We start from the raw sequence: 23,459 nt of genomic DNA on the forward strand, positions 1-23,459 counted from the left end.
TGTTGATGCACTCGTAACCAAGAAATGTATTTGTATAGTAATCAATAATGACTCAAATTGCATGAATTTATGGATACACTACCAACATGTTTTCTCCCAGCTTTTGGTGTTAAGGCATTTGAACCCCCATGTTTGAAAACAAAGAACATTAATACCCAAGCAAGCCATAGAAAGAACTCTATTAGTGTCTATAAGACTTAGTTAATAAACCCATTGTTCTGGGTACCCATTCCAACTTGTGTGCGCACGCGCGAGCGTGTGTGGTGTGTGTGTGTGTGTGTGTGTGAGAGAGAGAGAGAGAGAGAGAGAGAGAGAGAGAGAGAGAGAATGAAAATCCTAAAATTTGCACCCTCAATCTGTGTCCATTATGCATTCTTTGCCTCTCAAATTTTGTCCTTACATGTACAATTTTTATCCAATCAAAAGGACCTTACAATCACAAGCAGCTCGAGCAGCTTTGCACCATACATACCCATTGACCTCTTTCATATCAAACAAGGTAATTAACAAGCTGTTGAAAAAGTGTCAATTTGAGTCTGACCCTTTGAAGAGTCACGAGTAAACATGGGGACCCTCATGTTCACTTGCACTTCCCTTCTCTTGCCATTTCTCTTGCCATTGCAGGTAACGCATCCTGTTGTACTCTCTCCTTTCAATCACACCCATCTTGCTTTTGCGCTTTTGCGAGGCCTTCCTGTTAACTGCCAATTTGCTGGACTCTTCTTCTGGTTCAGTTGCTAGTATGTTAAATGGATCTTCAACACCCTCAACATGCTGCAAAATAAGGCTATTATCACTGCCATATTTCAAAACTGGAACTTTAATACACGAGTGTCAGGAGGCATAAACATTGTTTATACAGAAACATGAACAAAGAAAGATCAATTGTATCAGATAAAACTGAGAACAATCCTCTGTTGAGGCAAAAGAGAGGGCTGGGGGCTAACTCCACAGCTGGCCAGATGTCCCACCAAAACACATAACCATGAAGATGTCATGAGCCAGCATTTGTGATACATGGACCCTAGGAGGGAGACTACATGTGGGAATCAGAGGGAAGAGCCACAGCAGGGAGTGTAGCACTATCTGTTCTTATCCATTGTGGCCATGGACAAGAATGGTACTCTGTTCCAGATGCACTGAAAAGCTGTTCTCTATTTTTGCATGGCCTTGGAATTGTTCTGAAGGTATTCCCAACGAATGTTAGAGATTTCTCCAAGTGGCACTGACAGACTTCCCAAATGGTTTGAGGAACCTCTCTCTGGTCTCTATGCAGCATGCCTGCAGACTGTGAGGCTGCTCATCACAAGGGCCGACCGGTTCGGGTAGTCAAGTGTGTCTGATGACTCGTGTCTGATGCCTCCACTACTATAATCCAATGCAGGTCAAGGTGCACTGCCATTCAGCCTTTCAGGTGCCATCTTCCTTGTAGTGGAGACCCAAGGCCCAAGCTACTGCTCTCCCCACCTGATGAATTGATTACTATGGCCATCTTGTGTAATGCTACACAAGGTGTAGTAGAAGTTCTTCATTGTGATTAAGGTGCGCATCAATTTGCTGATTATGGACGAGATTATGGAAGAGAGATAGAGAGAAGCAAATAGCATACACAGTACACCCGATGGGGTCCTAATCACCCACTTAAGCTACCCACCCCCCTCCCCATTTTTCCCCTTCCTCCGAAGAGAGTATTTGCTTGAATTGCTGTAAGAGAATGAGTACAAAAGATAAACTGTTTGCTGTCCCAACTGAAACTAACCTGAAATTAGGGTTGTCCCTTCTATGTTAGGCACCAGACTGGTCTGCAAGGCAAGCTTCTTGCAGCACGTTCTCTGGCGATCTGTTCCTGCAGTTCTGGAAATGGGTCATACCTTAAGAGCTGGCCAGTGCTTTTGAACCCACTTTTTTCAATGCATGGAAGGCCTCAAGAGCCTTACCCGTAACGGACACTTTTTGGCAGCGCATCGTCGCTCTCTTAAGCAGATCGGTGAGAGGTGCTGCAAGGTCGGAAAATTTGTCCATATGGGTACTGTAGGCCTGGCAGAGACCCACAAATGATCTGATTTTGTGAGCAGCGTGAAGCACTTCTGAACTCCCTCCCTCTCTTGCATGCTGCTTGCAGCGCCTCAGCCTCTCCCCCCTCTCCCTTCCGCACGCAGCTGCACCTCCCTGCCTTTCCACCCCCACCGCTGCCCCCCCCCCCCTTCCTCGGTTTTTTTCCGTCCTCCTTTTGTTTCTCATCGGCCATGCCCACCAGGATCCCGACCACGGCATCCTCACCATCGCTAGATCAGAACCATTATTGCTCGGCATCGGAGGCGCCTACCTCGCTGCTACAACCTCTCCATTCTAGACAGCCCCATGGCGGAGATACTTGATCTAAGGAGAGGGCAACACTTCAACTGATCAGCATACATGGATCTACCTGATGTACATTTTTCAGTATTTTCTACTGAGTATCATCTCGGAGTCTTACAGTTCTGTTCTTATAACTGTAGGACAATCAGTTTATTGTACTTTTTAGTCTCATTTAGTTGTTCTCTTTGATGAGACACCAACTTTACATGTACTCTCAGTTTTGACCTCATAGGCCACTATGGCCTCTTAGAGACGTTAATATATCATTTCATTTCATTTCTCCTTTTCTTTCCTCCCATGCAGGTTGGTGTTTTTAGGATCTTTGGGTTTTTTGCTCTATTCGGCAAGCTTCGACCTATTCTGGTCTTCGTCCTCAGGAGGACTCCATGGCCGCCGCTCCGTCATCCCCGACCAAGGCTGCCGTTGCTTGCATTTTTTTTTTCCGAAGTAGATCTTCAGATTCTCGCCACGACTGTTGCCTCACTTGAGGCCTCCACCCTGGTTTGCAAAATCGTTGGTAGCGACCCTGCGCGCGGACAGCTTAGGGATCTTTTACAGGTGAGCCACATTGGTGAACCTGCAAAGATCACCGATATTCACCCTCTAGGGCGCGGATACTACCAGGTGGAGTTCGGCTCGCCCTCGGCGTCAAACCGAGTCATGCAGCTGAGCCCCCTTGCATTGCGTACGGCACAAGCCTTCTTTGCATGGTGGTAGCACGGCTTTGATTCAGTGTCTGACCCTCTAGCTAGCGTTTCGGGCTTCCCAGTGACAATTTGTTTTCCAAGCCTTAGGAGGGCGTACCTTCCTCTTCTCTCAGTGATTGGTGATGCCATCGGGAGAGTGATGGAGTCTCCCCCCAGCCCTCCACATCTCTGTAGCCTCACCGAAGTCTGTGCCACATTGTATATCTATTCCTAGCCTCAACTTTCAAGGGCGAACCCATTCAGCAGCGCGTGGAGTATTCAAGCCTTCCAAGTCAAATGCTTCATTTGCAGGCAGATGGGTCATTCAGCCAAAGCTTGCCCTCAGGGGCAGTCCAAGAGAAACCCCCCCCCCCCCCCCCCCCCCCCCCCGGGAGTTTCTCGTGCTGACCCTCACCAGGGGGTAGGGAGAGAGGCAAGCCCTCAGGTAGCGGAGTACCAGGCCCTGCCTACAAACGACCCACCTGCCGGCGAGTGGCGGACGGTTGGCCTGCACCCGAGCTGCCAGACGACCACCAGAGCCAAGTGCCGCCGCCGCGCGCACCAGGCTGGCAGAGCTCAAGAGGATTCGTTTCTGTCAGAGAACCGTTATGAGCATTTATCTTAGCATTTTCACGTTGGTGACGTGCCCTCTCCAATCTCGGAGCGGGCCCCTCCAATCCTACCAGTATGGTGGCCGATCCCTCGTCGAGATCCCCCCCCGATCCCCCATGTTTTGTGAGACCGGCCGGCCTCTCTGAGGCCCCGACAGGCCCCTCCCTGGCCTCTCCGCCCCTCCGCCTGCCCCACCTACCCACCCCCCCCCCTCTCTCCATCCTCAACACTGACTCTTCCCGCAACAGTTCACCTTGCCCCGCCCTCATCATCCGAGACCTCCCCCTCCCATCTGCCTCTCCATAGCACTCTCGTCGCCCCCCAATAGCCCCTGACCCAGAGCGGAGGCAGTCGGTGGGTTCCGTCCATCGCTTTATTCACCAATTTTCTAAGCTAGTTGAGATGACCATTGCCGCCTCCCCGGTGAGGACTCTCCTGCCAGAGTTCCCAGGTGGGGCCCTCAGGATCTTAGGACAACCTGTGGACTATAGTTTCTTCCGTTGTCTGCCGATGGAAGGGACCGACATGTTTGAGGAAAGAGTAGCCCCTATTCGGGTATGTGTGGTTTTTCACGACTCTAGGCCCTCTATGCCGGATAACGGCGCGATGATCTTCTCTTTCCCCTTCAGTGGAGCCCCAGGGATATAGTGGGATCTCAAGTCGGTGGCAACTGCCATCCAGGGACAAGCAGTCGAGCTCTCCCACCACCTCCACGATCTTTGCATCACTAACATTCTCACCCATTTCTGGCGTTTGGCTAGGATGGAGCTTGGAGGTTCAGCCCATCAAGGCCAAGACGGGGAGATGGTAGCCTCCAGCCTGGAGGTGTTGCTTTTTGTATTCATGCATACTTTTGTCGCGGTACCTCTTCCCTCTTCTTACAAATACCTCCATTGTGATCAATGGAGTCCGGAGTATGCATACACTCCCGCTCGGACAGAGTGGCGTCACATGGAGGACAGGATTAGTGACCACCTGTCGCGCCTTCATCCACGCACGGATTGTGACTATTCGTCATCTAAACCCTCGCCCAAGACTCTTGGAGTGGAGGGCAGTTCTGCTAGTGCCACATCAAACAGAGATTGATATGCGGATTGTTTCATGAAACATTCAAGGTTTAGGGGAGACTTCAGTGCTTTCAGAGACGAGGTGTACTCAGAAGTGAGCTTCAGAGAGCCATAGTTGGAGGACCCATATACATTTTATTTCTCCAGGAGCATCACCTTTCAAAGGGGTGCACCCACCGATGCGGGAAGATTCTTCCAAGCAAGAGTCACACTTTCTGGTTCCCATCCTTTGGCCCCTCTGGGACGCACGGAGGAGTGTATTTCTACCAATGAGTAGTTGTTGCCGGCTCAAGGATCATAGTCTCGGGGCGTGCACAGTGGATTACCATTTTGATTTGAGAGGATAGTGTTGGCTTCCTCAATGTTTATGCTCCGAACGCCCTAATACGTAGAGCCCTCTTTTCGAGCACAATCCGACAAGCCCTTCCTCAAGCTAACTTTTGGTGCTTGGGTGGTGACTTTAACATGATAGAGGCAGCAAAGGATAGACTTGGAGGTGCCACGGCCACAGTCTCAGAAGCAGAGTATTCGTCTTAGGAGGAGATGATTCTTACACTCACGGTACAGGACCCTTGGCATCTTCCAGAGTTCGGGCGTACCCTAGGAGCCAGCCTTTGCTTCTCGAGATTGGATAGGAGGAGCATCGACCCCAACCTCTCTAGACTAGATAGGTTTTATGTTGATGAGTGGGCTTGCAGCCGCACGCGGTATGATTGGTATCTTGGCAAGCACTTCCTTTTCTCATAACGCCCCAGTTATAAGTATTTTTTTGAAACACCGTATTTTATCGTACGATAAGAAAAAAAATTATATCATACTATATTTTCCCGTACGGTATCGTATCGTAAGAATCGTATGGTATCGTACGTGACAACTATGAACGCACAACAGGGCCTTCTTTATACCTTTATGTGGAAGATTCTTTAGCATCCAATTCAGAGAGTAGAGAGACAAGAGAATGAGAGAGTGAAGTAGACGACATCTTGTTGGGACCCAATGTCACATGCACGCCCATGCCATCACTAATCTTCTGCATGAAGAGTCTTAATCCTTGGTTAGTGCAGCACTTAGGACAACATATAGTGTCATCATCAATAGCATCAAAAGCATCAGCATCAGTATCTACATCTCATCATCATCAGCATCAACCTCATCTGGGGGCATGGAACCTTGTCAGCAGGCAGACAGACAGCTGTCGGCAGCTAGCATACAGTCCCAAGCACTAGGCAGGACAGTACCCAATTGAATGGCTAGCAGTGGGACATATCACGCAGAAGCGCAACATTAAAGAGAAGGAAATTATGAATATTTGTCCAACATAGCTGACCGACAACAGGGGAATTGGCCGGCCTGGTCCTCGGTGAGATATATAAGCAACAAGTCATAATTCAGTTTGGCATTCAGTTCATCATTCATCTAGTCATCCAATAGAAGCATGTAGAAAGCGGCCAGAAGGTCAACCCCTTGGGGCTGACCAAGGCCCACACATGTACAAGCTTTTATGCAACCTTTTTGAACCATATTAAAATACCGAAAACCCTAACACCCAATCTCTCTCCTTTGTCTTAATCATGTGTTTAAATCAGCATCTTGTTCTTAATCAGGCTTAGGGTTGTGGATCAGTACAGCAAGGCTTCCGCGCATGCAACATTGGTATCAGAGCATTCAAGCTCAAGCCACAAGCAAAATCCCAAGGAAGGTGCACAGTTCCAACAAAAAGGATGTGGCAGGGTAGCAAATGGAGTGGTCTGCAACAGGAAAAGCCAAAGGAAGCATTCCCTAAGGGTATGCACGCAAAACTAGTACATCATTAAGCTCTCAAATCAGTTCCAAAGGCCTAGCAACAGGCAATCAGTTCTAGCACGTGACCCAACGCTGTGTTAAGGTTAAGGGAAAGCAAGCATGGGAACAACATTAGAACACATGCTCATTTCTTCAACAAGACTTGGAACTGGAGATCAAGAGTGAAGGTGTTGAGACAAAAATATCAATTCAAGTCAAAGTCAGTTATAGTAGAAGGTCAAAGTCACTAGCAATCCAGGGAGGAAGGTGTCAGAATATGCAGCGGAGATGAAGACAAGATCTGAAAACACAAGAGCAAGAGCACTGCAAAAAAACACAGCAATAGAGAGGGAGAGAGAGAGGCGTGTAACTCTGCTATATACACAAGAAATCCCGAAATACAGAATACAAAGTGTGGGGGGCCTAGGGGCCATTTTATATGGCCCCTATGATCCAGTTGGTCAGCACAGAAGGCAGTCGACAGCACCCTGAAGGTACCCGACCTGCAATATCTCCAGTCGGCCAGCTACATGCAGTCGATCAGCACTCAGGGACAGTCGTGCAGAAGCAGGAGCAGTCGGCCATCTCAACTGGATCAACCAAGAGCCACAAGACAGCCTCCCACACCAAAAAAATAGGGAAAAATATGGAGAGTGGGAAAAAATGAGAAAACACCTAAATCGGGCGGGCACACCCACAACAGAGGCCCTGGTGTAAATATACACATAGGAGATGACTGCTAACACCCCCTCTCAGCTCCTGGATGTGGAACCAACCCCAGTGAGCTGGAGTGCCGCCGGAGCAAAGCCTGAGATAGAGACTTCGTGAAGAGGTCAACCGCACTGTCCTCCGTCAAACAGAACTCTAGCAAGATGTCATCAGCAACGATCTTTTGACGAACAAAGTGCCTCTGGATGACCGTGGGTTCCACCTGTGGAAACCCAATCACGCCAAGTAACCTCTGCAACCTCACCACCTCGCAAGCAGCAGCACAAGCAGCCCGGTACTCTGCCTCTGTCGACGACAAGGCAATAGATGACTGCCTCTTACCGCTCCTGAGCCAAGGGAAAAACTATAGCCTGATGTCAAGATCCTCGTGTCTGGCTCTCCTCCCCAATCTGAGTCACTCCAACCGCGGAGTCTGACTCCATCCATCAATCCCCCTCCTGTGTAAAAGAGTCCAAGATCCTTCGCATGTTGCAGAAACCACAAGATACAAAAATCCTGCCTCCCAAAGAGTCCTCTGCAAACATGAGCTCAACAGCCTCATCAGGAAGCTCCCATCCAATCTGGTATGCATCAACCAAATCAATGAACCATTCTGCTTCCGAGTCAAGGAGGCATCATACTGCTCACAAGGATCAACATCTATAACGATGGGATGCCAAGTCCTGGAAACCTGCTGAAGACCACTCGAGGCTTCCGGAAACCTGTAAACCGCCCCCTTTGAATCCGGAATCACAAAGCCTGGAGAATGTGTAACATCCACCTCCTTCTGCAAGTAATCAACTGCCACCTGCTTGGCTTTCCAATAGGTCCCCATGGAAAGAACTTCCTCAACTACAGGAATTTCTTTGTCCCGAATGCTACGAGACATCAGAGCATAGGTTACCTGTAAAGTTTCATCTGACTGACGAACACAAGAACTACCAACATCTGTACTGGAAAGTTCCTACCAACTGCTACCATCATCCGGCAAGCCATCCACCATCTGGTCCGGGAAAGCCTGCACCTACAGTGTATCCACACTTAAGTGGCCATTACCAGACTGCCACTCATCACAAAACTGAGAACTTGGGAAAGAGAGTGCTGAAAGTTTGTAAACTCCATTCTCCACTCCGCCTTCCCAAACTACGTGGCATGTTGCCTCGTCCCGAAGAGCAACAAAATGCTCATCAAACTCCACCCGTATGCCAATCTTGCAAACCTAATGCACTGAAAACAGATAAAAACCAAGTGATGGAACATACAACACCTGGGAGGAATGCTTCCCCCTTCTGCCATCGGGAACTATCTCCAACCTGCTCTCACTGTGAACTGGATAGTGGATGTATCTCCAGTAAGAATGTGACCTGAATACCTGCAGAGATCCTGTAAAGCCGAACGGGAAGGAGTCATGTGCCTGGAAGTATCACTGTCTAGAATCCACTCTCAAGTATCCGTAGCGGAGAGTCCTCCAACCTCCTCCCTGCCCGAACAAAATGAAACATCGGTGTCCATCACCTCCAGGTGCACAAAAGCTGGAGTCTTCAAGGTTGTTGCTGAGGATTCTGCGCCCTTCTCGGTGCTCCGCTTGGGACACTGCTTCCAATAGTGGCCTTTCTTGCCACAATCATTACAGGTTCTCTCTGCCTTCAGTTTCTCGCGGTCTGAGTCGGACATCTTCTCAGAAGACTTCTCCGATGAAGCCTTCCCTTTGCGCTTGTTGTTACGGCCTTTCGACCGTTGGCCAGTCAAGGCCTTCGAACCTCCGCCCTGTGGAAGGTTCGTGAATCTTTCCTCTTGGTCCAAGACCATGGACACAAGCTCCTCCCATGTGATGGTGCTGAGCCTACCACTGGTAATCAAAGAAGAGTAAAATGCTGAGTTCTGAGAGGACAAATGCGACGGCAACGTTATGGCCATATCCTCCGATGATATCTCTTCCTAGCCCAGAGAACTTCCTGCTGAAGAGCCTGCAGCTTGTTGATGTGCTCCCGCATCGTCGATGACTTTGCACGATTCATCACCCACATCTGAACTTCCAAGGAGATCCTCTTCATGGGCGATACCCTGTTGTACAGAGAAGCCAAATGCTGCCAAATACCTTTGGCCAGTGTTATATGCTTGATATGATTGATTACCTAAGGTGTGCAATTGAGGAAAATGAAGGAACGGACTCTGGCATTGACACGATCCCATAACTTGTATGTGCCTCACGTTCCTTCCGAATCAAGGGTAACTCCCCTTCCTCTAACTCTGCTGTGGAACCCCAACAACAATGAAATCAACAAGGTCGTAAGACTCCAAAACAGATTCCATCATTACCTTCCATATGCCGTAGTTGTTCCCATCCAACTGACGGTCCAGTGGGAACGTGGGGAGTGATAGAATGTGCAGCGAAAGAAGGGAAAGTGGAAACACAAGAGAGAGAGAGAGAGAAAGATGGAGAGGAAACACAGGTGAGAACCTGCTCTCAATATCATCACCAAAAGGAATACATGTCCCGAGCAAGAGAGGAGAACCTCGTATGTGAGGAACTGCAACTAGGCAAGCAGTGAGATATGAGGGAGGCATGCCGGCTATATATATGCCTACATGAAGGCAACCGACTGGTGATAAAGTGCCTCCACGACTAGGAAAATACCCAGGACCATAAAATGGAGAATAAATATGGGTAAAATATATGTGAGGGGTGACCAACCCCTCAAGCTAACATGGTCAGTCCTAGAGGCTAAAATAGGACACCAAATAGGAAGCCAGCAAGTAGGGGATGATGTCTAACACCCCCTCTCAGCACCAGATGCTGAGTGAACTCCAAGAAGCCAGAGACGCCGTCCTCGATCATAGACTGCAGAAACAGGTACCTAGAAAGCTCCACAAGCAATCTCCTCAGCAACTCAACTACATAAGCAACAGAACAAGCTGCCAAGTACACCGCTCCTCTGGAAGAAAACAACCAAGTAGGCTGCGACCGTGCTGCTCCAAATAATGGAGCCAAACCCAAGTGTAAGAACCCTCCCCGAAGTCGAATGTCGTGTATCCAGCCTGGAGAAGGTATGAAAAACCTCATAACCAACCAAGATCAGATCCTGTATATAATCAATTCTAGGAGAAGCAAGTTGCTCCTCACTGGAACCCTCAAAAGAAAGAGTCAATCTGCTCCAACTCTGTACAAAGAGTAGCCAAATGCTGTATAAAAGCATCCTCTGAAAAGGTCAGCATCGCAAGATGTAAAGACTCTGTAGAAAAGATGGGGTCCATCTGCTCAAACTCCGTACCATGAGTTACCCAATGCTGTACATAAGTACACACAACTGAGGTGGGCATCGCAAGATGAAAGGACTCCACATCCCCCTCTGAAAAAAGAAGTCGTCGGACTGGTACAAGATAAGCCCAACCTAATTCTGATCCAAAGCCAAAAAACTCTGGAAGTACCACTTTGTCCCAAGCACGGTTAGCAACAACAAATCCAAGGCATCCAACCGGGTCCAAAAAAGCATCCTCCAAAACAACAAGCCTGCAGAATTGGCAGGGGGACGGGCATCCTCAAAAGCATCACAAAGAGAGGCAGAGGTAGACTCCTCACAATGAGGAAGGGAAGAAGGAATATAAACTGCAGTGGTAACAAAGTCCTCATCAACCTCATCTGGGGGCATGGAACCCTGGCGGCAAGCAGATAGACAGCTATCAGCAGCTAGCATAGGGTCCCAAGCACTAGGCAGGAATTCGATACCGTATGGGAATTTTGGTACGATATGAAAATTTGGAATACCGTACGATAAAATACGGTTTTTTTTATTTTACATTTACAAACTATGGAGCTTCAAGCTTGAATGTGAGGGAAGGTTGGAAGCAAGGTGTCCATAGTGCTTGAGGAACCAGAACATGGAGATGTGTCCCTCCATGTTGGATCTCCCAATTGTCACCAAAAAAGAGCCTACATGGCAATGCGATGCCGAAGGTCTCCCAGTGTAGTGTTTATGACTAACGGACCGTCCTTGCACAGATACGGGCAGTGCATCTAGGGTGATAGGTTAGATACGGGCAGTGCATCTAGGGTGATAGGTTTAGGGACTCCTCTGAGGATCAAAATGGCCATGTCCAAATCTTCTCCCTCGTACATAACTTGAGGATTGGACTGTCTAGCCTACCTATACGAGGATCTAACTGTCTAGCCTACCTATACCAAGGATCTCCAAGTGATGTAGCAAGATTCTCTCATCCTACCAATCAAATGTACACTACCAGTCTACCTTGCCAGATTCCTTGGGTCTCTCAGCAACCCGATAGGGAATGCCGAGTGGACAAAAAAGTTGCAAAGTATTGCAGGCATTTGGGATCTTCCGTCTTTAATTATTGAGCAAGATTTCTATTTTTGTTGAGCATTTGGGATCTATTTTTTCTGGAGGGGGAGGGGGATATAAAATTAAAAAAAAATCGTACCATAATACGAACCATATGGTACAAATTGGTTTGTATCAATACGAGAAACAACCATGATCTTAATTCAGTATTAATGTTCTTAATCAGACTTCGGGCTGTGGATCAATAGAGCAAGGCTTCCGATCTATTCATCACAAGTTCCTAATAAATAGGCTTAGCGCTGGATCAAGTACAACAAGGCTTCCATGCATGCAACGTGCGTATACACACACACACATTTCAGAAACCACTAGAACATGGTGTCATCCCACAAATTCCAGGTATTGTCATTTTTTGTTGTTGCAAGGCATTGTAGAATTTGGGATTGTAATTATGGGATTAAGGAGATTAAGTGTGATTTTAATTGTGAGGCAAAGACTAAGAAAAAGAAAAAGGGAAAAAAGAGAAGAAGTCGAAGAAGGGGGAGAGAGAAGAAGAGGGGAAGGAAGGAGAGGAGAGCAAGAGAAGGAGAATAAAGAAGAAGGAGAGGGTCCATGGGCATTCAAGTTGCTACTACATCGGGATCTACTCAAGGAAAAAAATTAGGGATTTTTTTTTTTGCATTTTTTCTCAAATCGTCATTGGCCAAGAGGTTTTGGCGTTTTTTGAGCAAAACATTTCAAAGGTTTCAAAACAATGAAACATGTTTTTTTTAAACCATGATGGAGGGGCAGGGGGGCTTCGACAATGGCCACTAAAGAGACCCATTCTAAGAGAGTTTGTAAAACTCATCCTCCAAATTGGTCAAGTACTGGGGTGGAAGAAACCTCGCTTTCAGGTCGGACACAAGGGTATCCCATATGTAATGTGTAGTGTCGGTGGTTGGATCTGTATGAAAACCGGACGAATGCTGCCACCAAGTAACGACTTTCCCAATGAGGTGCAGAGCCACCATATGGACTACCTTCAAAATCAGCAATCTTAGCCAACGAAAAATATGCAACAAATTGATGTATGAACTGAGTGACTGCAAAATGATCACACTTACTATCATACTTGTTGAAGTTTGGTTGAGCACGAATGACGGTGGTGGATGGGGTGGTGGAGGAATTGGGACCAAGTACCAATTTGGAAAGTGCTGCCAATCAGACTGGCCTATAAGGTTGCCAGTGTCTACTAATGCAACGTGCAAGAGTTGCATAGCTTCCCGATCGAGCTTGTGTTGATGCTCCAAAGCCATGTGTTCTGCCCGACGCTAGTCTTCTTTATCCTTGCGTTTGGCTTCCTTGGCCTTCTGTTCCTCATCAAGTTCCTTTTGCTACTTCATTAGAAGAGGCATGCGTTCAAAATTTGGGAGACCTTGCTCTTTAGGCTTTTCTACTTCTTTCGCTTGTTGAAGTTGTAACTTTAATAGCATGCTTTGCTCCATCAACTCTTGAAGGAAAACTTTAGTGCTTTGAGGAAGCGTTTCTTCTTTTGTGGTGTCTTCTTGGACACTTTCTTGACTTTCTTCTGCAGTGGTGTCTTCTTTGAAGCTTCTTTCTTCTTATCCTGACATGGTGAATGGTTGGGTGGTTTTTCCTACCCTTAATTTTATCATCCACGGCATGCTTTCATTGTAGGTAGCCAACCTGGGTCACAACCAGAAGCTCTAATACCATGTAACATGCAACGGTTTGATCGTGCGGCCTTCTTTACACCTTTATGTTAGTGAGCATGAAGCAATCCACTTTAAAGCTTTAATACAAGAGATAAGAGTTGTAGAGAGAGAATATGAAGAGTCAGCACCAGATTGGGTCCCAATCTACCCACTTAAGGGCCTCCTCCCCAAGCAAGAGTATTTGTTTTATTGCATTTTTCTTCTGTGCACAGCGGGCTTTGGAATAGAGCTGGCTACAGTTTGCTCCAAGTTTTCAAAGAAGGCTAGCTGCAAACCTGGAAGAAGAGTCTCACTAGCTCAGCTTTGTGTAGGGGAAGTGTTACGACCCTGTGTTTTTCCCTCTAGACAACAAGCAGACGGGCACGGGCACGGGCACGGGATGGACAGTGTGAAAGGCATCAATTTGGATATGAAGAGGAAACCCATATATGGTGGCCAGCCCAAGTGTGAAAGGGGACAAAAAGGATTTTTAAAGTTATAAGGTTTTTAAACCTTTGATGATTTAAAGGCTTATTATTATATTTTTTGAAAAGCATGCGTTTCCTTTAACCTTTGCTTTTTTGGCATTTTTAATAAAAGGGGCATCGCCTCTTTAAAAAGAGCGAAAGGTGGTGGATTGGAGGAGGTCGCCGTTGCATGGCGCATGGTGAGATGGCAAGCGCATCCCTAGTTACTGAGCAGGTCGCCGTGTGGGGGTGGCCGGATGTAATACGCCAGGTACTGCTGCTGTCGCCTGTTGCTGCTGCCACCGCCATGGTGTGCTGCTGCTGTCGCCAAGTATGCTGCTGACCACCAGGCGCTGCTACGCATGCTGCTCTTGCTGCCGTTGGGCGCTGATGCTGCCAGGTGTAACCACTGCTGTTGGGCGCTGTTGTGCAAGGGCTCTGCTGCATGGGCTGATGCCGCCGCCGCCGCCAAATGCTGATGCTGCCGCCAGCTGCTGCTGCTGCTGCCAGTTGAAACTCGCGGCGGGTGCCTGGGGGACTAGGGCCTTTGACACACTTGTTGATACCATCAATGCATATTAAAACATTTAAACATGGCCACAGCCTTAACACATATCCATCATCACTTTGCATAAAACATAAAAGCTGGAAAAAACATCCACAAATGCTGAAAATGGAGCTTGCACACGTGACACCGCATAGAGGCCGGAATGGGCCGACCCCCCCCTTGGAGTATTTTATTACCCAAGGAGAATATTATCATGTACAAGCTTTGAGGGCCTTACTCTCCCCACGGGAGATGCCGGACATCCATATACAAATGCCATAACACAGCCCAACACGAGGCAACTGAGCCAGAACATAGGCTGTAGAAATGCCGAGCCAACAATATAATCCATATACCTCCGTGTGGGTACTAATTCTTCCCCAAAAACCACGGGTCTTCATGCAATAGAAAGGGTACAGCAAGTACAACTCTCCATTCAGTCGGTACAACAGGTACAATGGTTGGTATAACCGGTACAGTGGCTAGTACAGCAGGTTCAGTGGCTGGTACAATCGGTACGGTAGCTGGTACAAGTACAACAAGTACAAAAGCTAGTACAATTGGTACAATGGGTGGTACAACAAGTACAAAAGCTGGTACAGCCAGTACAAGGACTTCAGTATTTCTTCGCGATGGAAGCCTCCAAAATAGTCCCCAACAGCCGGTATTCTTCATGGGCAGCCTTCAAGAGAGAGAGAAAGAGAGTAGCCATCATTAGGGCAGCTTGTAACGGTGGTAGAGGCTAGTGTGCAGCAAGAGAGCCTCCATTAATGAAGAGAGAGGGCTCCAATTTATAGATTTGGGCCTCCCATGAGCTAAAATGGCAAGAGAAGGCTACAATGACAAGTGGAGAGCCACACAATAGCTGAAGTGACAAGTGTGAGGCCACTTGTCTCACTTTGATCCACTTTCTAACAAGTGTCAGGCCACTTGTCTCACTTTGGTCCACATGTCCCAATCTAAGAGATGGGTCCTTCCATATACTTCATCTCTAAAAATATCCCAACTGGTAGACATTCTGTCATGGGCACTTTGCCAACTCTTGGTATCTGCTCAATTCCAGATGTAATGACGCGAACAGAATTTCCATCGGAGTCGAGCCAAAAATAGCAACTCCTAAATTTTAGGAGTGTGGTCCTTTGTATTCTAGCATTCCCAAAGCTTGTTCTTTCCAAATATTTAAACATCCTGGAGTCCACCAGACCCCTTTCAGACTGGGAAATGTCCAAGCTGGTGACATCCTCCCCAACTTCTTAAAAGTTGTCCACAACTTTAAACTTCAAGCCATATATTCAAGATATAATCATGTCCCATCGATTGGGCGAGACGAGACGGTCTCAAAAATCCAATATAACTGAAGAATCCATGTCCCAAAGAAATGGGCGAGACTAAATAAGTCTCCATAATACCAATATCAAAATCATGTCCCAAGATAAATGGGTGAGACAAAAACAGTCCCATAAGTTCAGATATCATAATCATGTCCCAAGATAAATGGGCGAGACAAATCAGTCCCATAAGTCCAGATATCATAATCCATGTCCCAAGTAAATGGGCGAGATAAAACAGTCCCATAAGTCCAGATATCATAATCCATGTCCCAAGTAAATGGGCGAGACAAAATAAGTCTCCTGCCAACAAGACATCGGTCCACATGACCGTTGGCATAGACATAAGTCCCGTCATGTCCACTTTACCACTTGCACTCCGTGTTGGTACTCTGACCACACACCTTGGATGAGAGGTGGGCTCAAGTAACAAGATAAAACAATCACTCGCAGGCATAGATAACCTGGTGTTCCATAAGCATTTCTCCTACACATAGTTTATAGGCATTTCGGCCACCAATAGTTTGTAGGCATTTCGGCCACTAACTGACACTACCCTCTCAAGTGCCCATGTTCCCTTCCATCTGCTCTCTATTGTTCCACCCACACATGGTAGAAACAATCTTCAAGAGAGCACGTAGGACAAGAGAACACTACACAGGGTATGTTGTGCTTGTCACTACCCTTTGAAGTGCCCATGTTCCCTTCCATCTACTCTCTATTGTTCCACCCTCACATGGTAGAAACAATCTTCAAGAGAGCACGTAGGACAAGAGAACACTACACAGGGTATGTGAATCATGAGTTTCATAAGTCCAATGCATCCCAAATAAAGGGAGCCAAGAAGAATAATCCATCCCAGTAAAAGGGAGCCATAAACATAATCCATAAACCTGAGGATGGATCCAAATCCCTAGAAAAGAAGTCCAGGAATCCATAGACTTGTATACCATAACTCTTACCACATACTCTGTGCTAACCACACACCTTGGAGTAGAGGTGGACTTTATCCATAAAAGCATCATATCCATGAGATATCCAAAGATTTCTTCTCTATAAACTCGGACAGATTCGTCCATAGATATCCAAAGATTTCTTCTCTATAAACTCGGACAGATTCGTCCATAGAAATTGCTTGTGAAGCCCAATATCTATATAAATCTCGTCCAAGAAAGAAATCTCCATGGATATAATCCATCCCAATAAAGGGGGCCATGAAAAGAATTCATCCCATTAAAGAGAGCCATAAACAATGTTTCCCTGAAACCATTGTTGGGGTAAAGGCATTATGCCCACCCTTATAGTGTGTACAAGCCCATAAGTTATAGTACATAGTACACTTAGTACTTTTAATGTACTAAGTGCACTATGTGTACTAGTGCAATATACACACTCATTCCCATGAGTTGACTTGTCCCCACAACTCTCTCTCTCCCTTGTTCTCTCTGTGTATGTCTCCCACACATGAACTCTAACTCTTAACCCTAATTCTCTCTCCCATTCAACTGGTATCAGAGCCATGCATTGGGGACGGCGACAAATCGGAGATGGACAACGGCCTCGGTAGATTTGCCATCATTTTAGGCACCGCCTCCATTAGTTCACTGCTGGACGGCTCTATCAGATTTCTGTGAGGCGTGGCTGCCCAGCAACGCGTAGCTGAAGCTGCAGCTGAAGCAGGTCGTGAAACGAGGGTACCGGCTGGCTGCCTCGCTGAAACCCACGGCCCACTCTTCCTTGTTGTCGACGTTCATTTCCATGCGGAACTTCACACTCCTGCAGTACGCCTGAAGAGCCCTCCAACAGCATCAGATTTCTGCAGAGCAGCACCAAATTCATCACCCATTTTTTTTCTGCAACAAAAAAATCAGAAATTACAAGGTATCTTGCTTCATTTTTTTTGGGACTTGCAATTGAGCAGGTACAATAATCAATTGAGCAGGTACAGGTGCCCAATTGCTCAATTTTGAGCAAAATTGGCAAAATCGGGTGACATTGGTCACAATCAGGATTAATTTGCAGGAAATTGGATGTCGAAATTTGGGGCTTTTGATGTAATTGTGCAATTAAGCACTCATACATGCTGTATGATGTGAGAAATCGCACATTCGGGCAAAATTTGCAGCAAATTGCAGTGCAAATCAAGGGGCTTTTGTGCCGATTGGATTGATTTGCATGCAGGCAATCGCATTTCATGCTGTGGATAATGTGTTGATGCCTTACAAGCACTCAATGTGCCTGTAAATCAAAGGGCTTTCATGTATTGGATGTATACGTGGCCAGGGGGAAGCACTGTGAAGACTTTGGATGCCTTCATGTGCGTCAATGTACCATGTATGATCAGAAATTGATCTTAAATCAAGGGGCTTTTCAAGTTCGTATGCTTGTTGAGCTTGGCAAAGCAGCAAGCAAGACTTTTATGCCTTGAATCCTCAGAAATCAGCTTGCAATCAAGGGGCTTTTGCCCAATTTCTGTTCGGGACTGTTTTATGCAGTGTTCGGGACTGTAAAAGTCTGATTTTTACTCATTTGGACAGCCAGGAGAGCATTTATTGCTACTGTACCTGCTGGTACAGATTTAGCACAGCTTTGTGCAAGTTTTGGCATGCTTGTACACTGATTTGAGTGAGGAAAAGGTTCAATTTCAGCTGCTGTACTTGCCGGTACAGGTTTGGTACATCATTGGTGAGCACTTAGTACTGCTGTACAGTACTTTGGAAGGGCAACAGAGCACATTTAAGGTGCTGTCCTAAATCTGCAGCAACCAGATTTTGGTGATTTCATCACATAAAGTGGGAGAAAAGTTGCATTTTTGCTTCCGCAGTGGGAGATAAAGCTTGGGAGAACAACTGTGAGCACTTTGTGTGCTTTTGGTGCAGTGTTTGCACATTTTGTAGGGAGTCAGACATTGACAGGTTGCATATTGCTATGGCAACCACAGGTGAGAGCTCTTCATTGCTTCACATCAAGAAGCTTGAAGGCTCACATAACTATGATATTTGGCAAACCCAGTGCTATAATGTGTTGCTCCAGAAGAAGCAGCACAAGCCTATCAAAGAAAGGGGTGTGATGCCTGCTTCTCTTACTGCTGAAGAGTGGGAAGATATGGATGAGCTGGCAAGATCTACTATCATGTTGTCTGTGTCAGACTCATTACTTTTCAGCATTCGTGAAGAGAAGACAGCTTGGGGAATGTGGCAGAGATTGCAGGACTTGTATGCCCAACAAAGTGCCTCAAGCAAAGTGTATTGGTTGAAGAAACTCATAGGTCTTCAGATGAAGGAAGGGGCGTCTATGACAGCCCATCTAAATGAGTTTAATGGTATTGTCAGCCAGGTCGTTAATCAAAAGTTGGCAATGGACGATGAGTTCAAAGCCACTTTTCTGTTATGCACTTTGCCAGAGAGTTGGGACACATTCAGGACAGCCACTAGCAATTCGCATGCTATGCTGTCATATGCAGATGTTGAGGGTGCTCTTCTTCAAGAAGAGATGAACAGGAAAAACAACTCTGTTGGAAAGTCCAATGCAATGAATGCACGTGGGAGATCCCAGCAAAGGGGAAAAAGCCAAGAAAGGGGAAGGAGCAAGTCTCGCTCCAAAAAGGATTTGGAATGCCATTATTGTGGCAAGAAGGGACACATTAAAAAGCAATGCTACAAATGGAAAAATGATCAAAAAGAAAAGGGAAAAGGCAAAGACAAAGAGAAAGATGAAGCCAAAGATGTAAAGCCAAAGGGCAAAAGTGGAGTCAAGATTGAAGAAATCAATGTGTCACATGCACGTGGCAGTGAGGATGAGGTCCTATTTACGTCTTCACTTGATGCCCATTCACTTCTTACAGGTGGTCATGGTATGCACTCATGGATCATTGATTCAGGTGCCTCCTTTCATGTCACAGGTTGCAGAGACTTGTTTGTCAGGTATACTGCTGGCAATGAAGGAGTGGTTTATTTGGGTGATAACCATGCATGCAAGATTCTTGGCAGAGGTGATGTGAGGCTTGTGTTTTCAGATGGCTCACAGCTTATGCTCCATGATGTCAGGCATGTGCCTGAGATCAAGAAGAACCTGCTTTCTACTGGACAGCTTGATGATGCTGATTATGTTACCACATTTGGTCATAGAAAGTGGAAGATTTGTAAGGACTCACTGGTTGTTGCCAGAGGCTCTAAGGTGGACACTCTTTACTTTATGCATGCAGGTGTTTGAAGGTGCTGCAGTGTTAGGGTTAGGGTTTACAGGAGTTTCAAGCAAGCGTGGAAACCAACAGTGAGAGAGGGCACGACTATTGTCTATTGCTTGATTATCAAAAGTGAAGTACAATAGCCACATAATAGTGACCCTAAAGATAAGTGTTCACATGTCCGGCCATAAAATGTGCCGGGTGGACCAAAACACTTATAAACTGCATATAAGTGAAACTGAACTAAACTGGGGGAAAAAACCTCCACTAACTGAAGTAAAAAGTGCCCCAGTAATCTACTGATGATCACTAGCACTCCTCTGGGTGCATACACAGCATAAAACCCAACAAACCCCCCTGGAGTGATATGTGATCAGTGTACATCATCCACCAAAAGGAAACAAATTCAAAGCATTGCGGAATGCTTCAAATTTCGGACGTGGTAATGCCTTGGTGAAGATGTCTGCCACATTCTGATCTGTAGGACAGTAGATCAGACTGATATCTCCTACCTGGAGTCTCTCCCGAACAAAATGATAGTGAATCTCAATGTGTTTCGTGCGAGCATGACCTGGACGTGGTTCATCACCACTAACAAAATCCCAAAGACCTTTTGCCACAAGCACATTTTTCAGCATAAAACTCTACAAGGAGTAGTTCGTGCCATCCAATTTGTCTTCCTTAGACAAATATGTGAATACATCACTTTGCTGTTGATTTGCCATTATGCTTACGCACAATGTTGTACCTGTTTATCAAAAAACCCAATAGCAGAAACCCTGATAATAACTGTACTCCACTGAATACAGTTCACCCAATTATGCCTGCACTCTCAATCCTCTGAATGTGCAGCTCAATGCACCAATGACTGAGTAGAGCAGCAAATGGCGTACACAATGCCAAAATGCCCCAAAAATGCCCAAATTTGCTGCACCCAAACTGTGCAAAAAACCTGTATAGTTCTTTGCTAGAAAATCTGCCTGTTGTGCCTGTATATTTTTCACAGAGAAAATAAAAATGCCCAAAAACAAAATTTTAATGCTTACCACTGAATGACTGAGTAGCTTGTGGTATTTCTGCAGGTACAGATCACCAAAGTGCAAGTACAGTTAACTGTACTTCACAGGACTGATGATGTGGAAGTATTGTGCAGGTACTGAAGGTACGGAAGTTTAAAGGCTTACTGTACGGGCAGGTACAGTACTTGAAGGCGGGTACTGAACAGGTACAGAACACCAAATATTGCAGGTCGCCTGTACTGACAGCTGTACGGCTTGTCTACGCAAGTGTGAACAGAAGCGCTGTCTGTGTACGGAGCAGACAGTGCTGTACGGTGCTGGGCGAGCAGGTACACGTCAGCTGCTGAAGGTACAGTACAGTGCTGGGCGAGCAGGTACACGTCAGGTACAGAAGCAAGTACGCAGCCTGCGCAGGTTTGTACAGTCGCCAGGTACGGAAGCAAGGTCACGCGTTGCACAGTACCTGAAGGCGGCGCTTGACTGTACGGGCCGGTACAGTAACTGAAGGCGACGATTTGCAGGCGGCGCAGACTGGGTGTACGGGCAGCAGGCGCACAGGTGTACGGCGCTCAGAAGTACGGGCAGTAGCACTGGCAGTGTACGGGCAGGGCAGGGCAAGCTTCAATGCTCTGATACCAAATGAAGGTGCTGCAGTATTAGGGTTAGGGTTTACAGGAGCTTCAAGCAAGCGTGGAAACCAACAGTGAGAGAGGGCACGACTATTGTCTATTGCTTGATTATCAAAAGTGAAGTACAATAGCCACATAATAGTGACCCTAAAGATAAGTGTTCACATGTCCGGCCATAAAATGTGCCGGGTGGACCAAAACACTTATAAACTGCATATAAGTGAAACTGAACTGAACTGGGGGAAAAAACCTCCACTAACTGACGTAAAAAGTGCCCCAGTAATCTACTGATGATCACTAGCACTCCTCTGGGTGCATACACAGCATAAAACCCAACAGTGTTTGTCACCATGCTAATGTAAATGCAACCGAGCTGCCGGAAATCTCTCTGTGGCATAGCCGGTTGGGACACATGAGTGTCAAAGGAATGGAGCAATTGTCTCGTTTGGGTTACTTGCCTTCTCTAAAGTTTTCAAGTTTTCAGTTTTGTGAGCATTGTATATATGGCAGGCAACTCCAATGCCCCCACAAGAAAGCTCTTGGACAGAAAGATGCTCAGTTAGAGCTTGTGCATACAGATGTATGTGAGATGCCTCAGCTTTCTTTGGGAGGGGCAAAATATTTTGTGTCTTTTATAGATGATGCCACACGCAAGGTGTGGGTTTATCCTCTTCGTTTGAAGAGTGATACATTCTCAGTGTTTGAGAAGTTTGTTGCTCTTGTTGAGAATCAAACTGGCAAAACACTGAAGGCTTTGCGTTCCGACAATGGTGGAGAGTATATGTCCAAACAGTTTCAGGACTTTTGTGATGCTAAAGGCATCAAGAGGGAGCTCTCTACTCCTTATGATCCTCCACAAAACGGGACAGCAGAGAGGATGAACAGGACCATTCAGGAGAAGGTCCGTTCTATGTTGTCACATGCTGCATTACCTCATGGTTTTTGGGCTGAAGCTGTTAGGACAGCCGTTCACCTTATAAACAAGTCACCTAACACGAGGCTTGGTGGGAAAGTGCCAGAGGAAGTTGTTGGAAGTCATCTCCTGTCTAGATTTATACACCAGGGCCTTTGTTGTGGGTGTGCCTGCCCTTATGAGGTGTTTTCCCATTTTTCCCCACACTCCGTATTTTTCCCCTATTTTTTCCCATTTTTCTGAGGCTTGGGAGGGCTGCCAGGTGATGCCAGGAGCACCCCAGTGCTGGCCGACTCCATGTTGATCAGTCGTGGGCTACTGGGCTGCTGGCCGACTGGATTTCATCAGTCGTGGGCACCTGTTTGCTGGCCGACTGCCTGTATGCAGTCGTGGGACATATTTATCAGTCGTGGGCTTCTCTGATGCTGGCCGACTGCCCTCTAGGGGAGTATATATAGGTCCTCAGCCCCCATACCTCATTTGTATCATATCTCGGGATCTTCTTGTGTATATAGAGCAGAGTTACACGCCTACATCTGTCTCTCTCTTGTGCTGTTTTTCTGCCTGCGTTTTTTGCTCTTGTGTTCCCAGATTTGGTCATCATCTCCGCTGCATATTCTGACATGGTATCAGAGCCTAGGCTCTAGATAGGTCTTGGGATTTGTGTGAGCAAGAGGGGGCTGTTTTGTGGCTGATTGGTGGACTGTTTTGGACTGTTCGGGAAGAGGAGAAGCAAGAGGAAGGCGGGCTGATTTGCTGGACAGCCACTTGCAGGTATCAGTTCTTCTTTGTTCCCACCCACCCACCCTTTTCAGAGTACATCCCCGCTATGGCAGATCTGTTAGAGATGGCCGAGAGACATGTGAAGATCCCGACACTCCCCACGTTCCCGGTGGACCGTCAGTTGGATGGGAGCAACTACGGCATGTGGAAGGTGATGATGGAATCCGTTCTGGAGTCCTACGACCTCGCCGATTTCGTCGTTGTTGGTGTTCCACGGCCGGAAGTAGAGGAAGGGGAGTTACCGTCGATCCGAAAGGACCGGGAGGCCCAGACACAGATGTGGGATCGTGTCAACGCCAGGGTCCGTTCGTTTATTTTCCTCAACTGCACACCACAGGTAATCAATCATGTAAAGCACATGACGCTGGCCAGAGGTATA

At 46.8% G+C, this 23,459-nt stretch overlaps 1 protein-coding gene across 1 annotated transcript in view; it reads right to left on the reverse strand.

Moving 5' to 3' along the window:
• Nucleotides 1-328: 328 nt before the first annotated feature.
• LOC147626345 (uncharacterized) overlaps nucleotides 329-23,459 on the reverse strand; it is a 35,644-nt gene continuing 12,513 nt past the window's right edge. Inside the window, exon 6 of the mRNA XM_086816487.1 lies at nucleotides 329-774. Within this exon, the coding sequence (XP_086672613.1) occupies nucleotides 553-774 (222 nt within the window). The 3' untranslated portion in view covers nucleotides 329-552. The remainder of the gene's footprint in view (nucleotides 775-23,459) is intronic.

Source organism: Cibotium barometz, chromosome 22 (assembly GCF_041138505.1).
Source record: "Cibotium barometz isolate CiBa-2024 chromosome 22, ASM4113850v1, whole genome shotgun sequence".
NCBI lineage: Eukaryota > Viridiplantae > Streptophyta > Polypodiopsida > Cyatheales > Cibotiaceae > Cibotium > Cibotium barometz.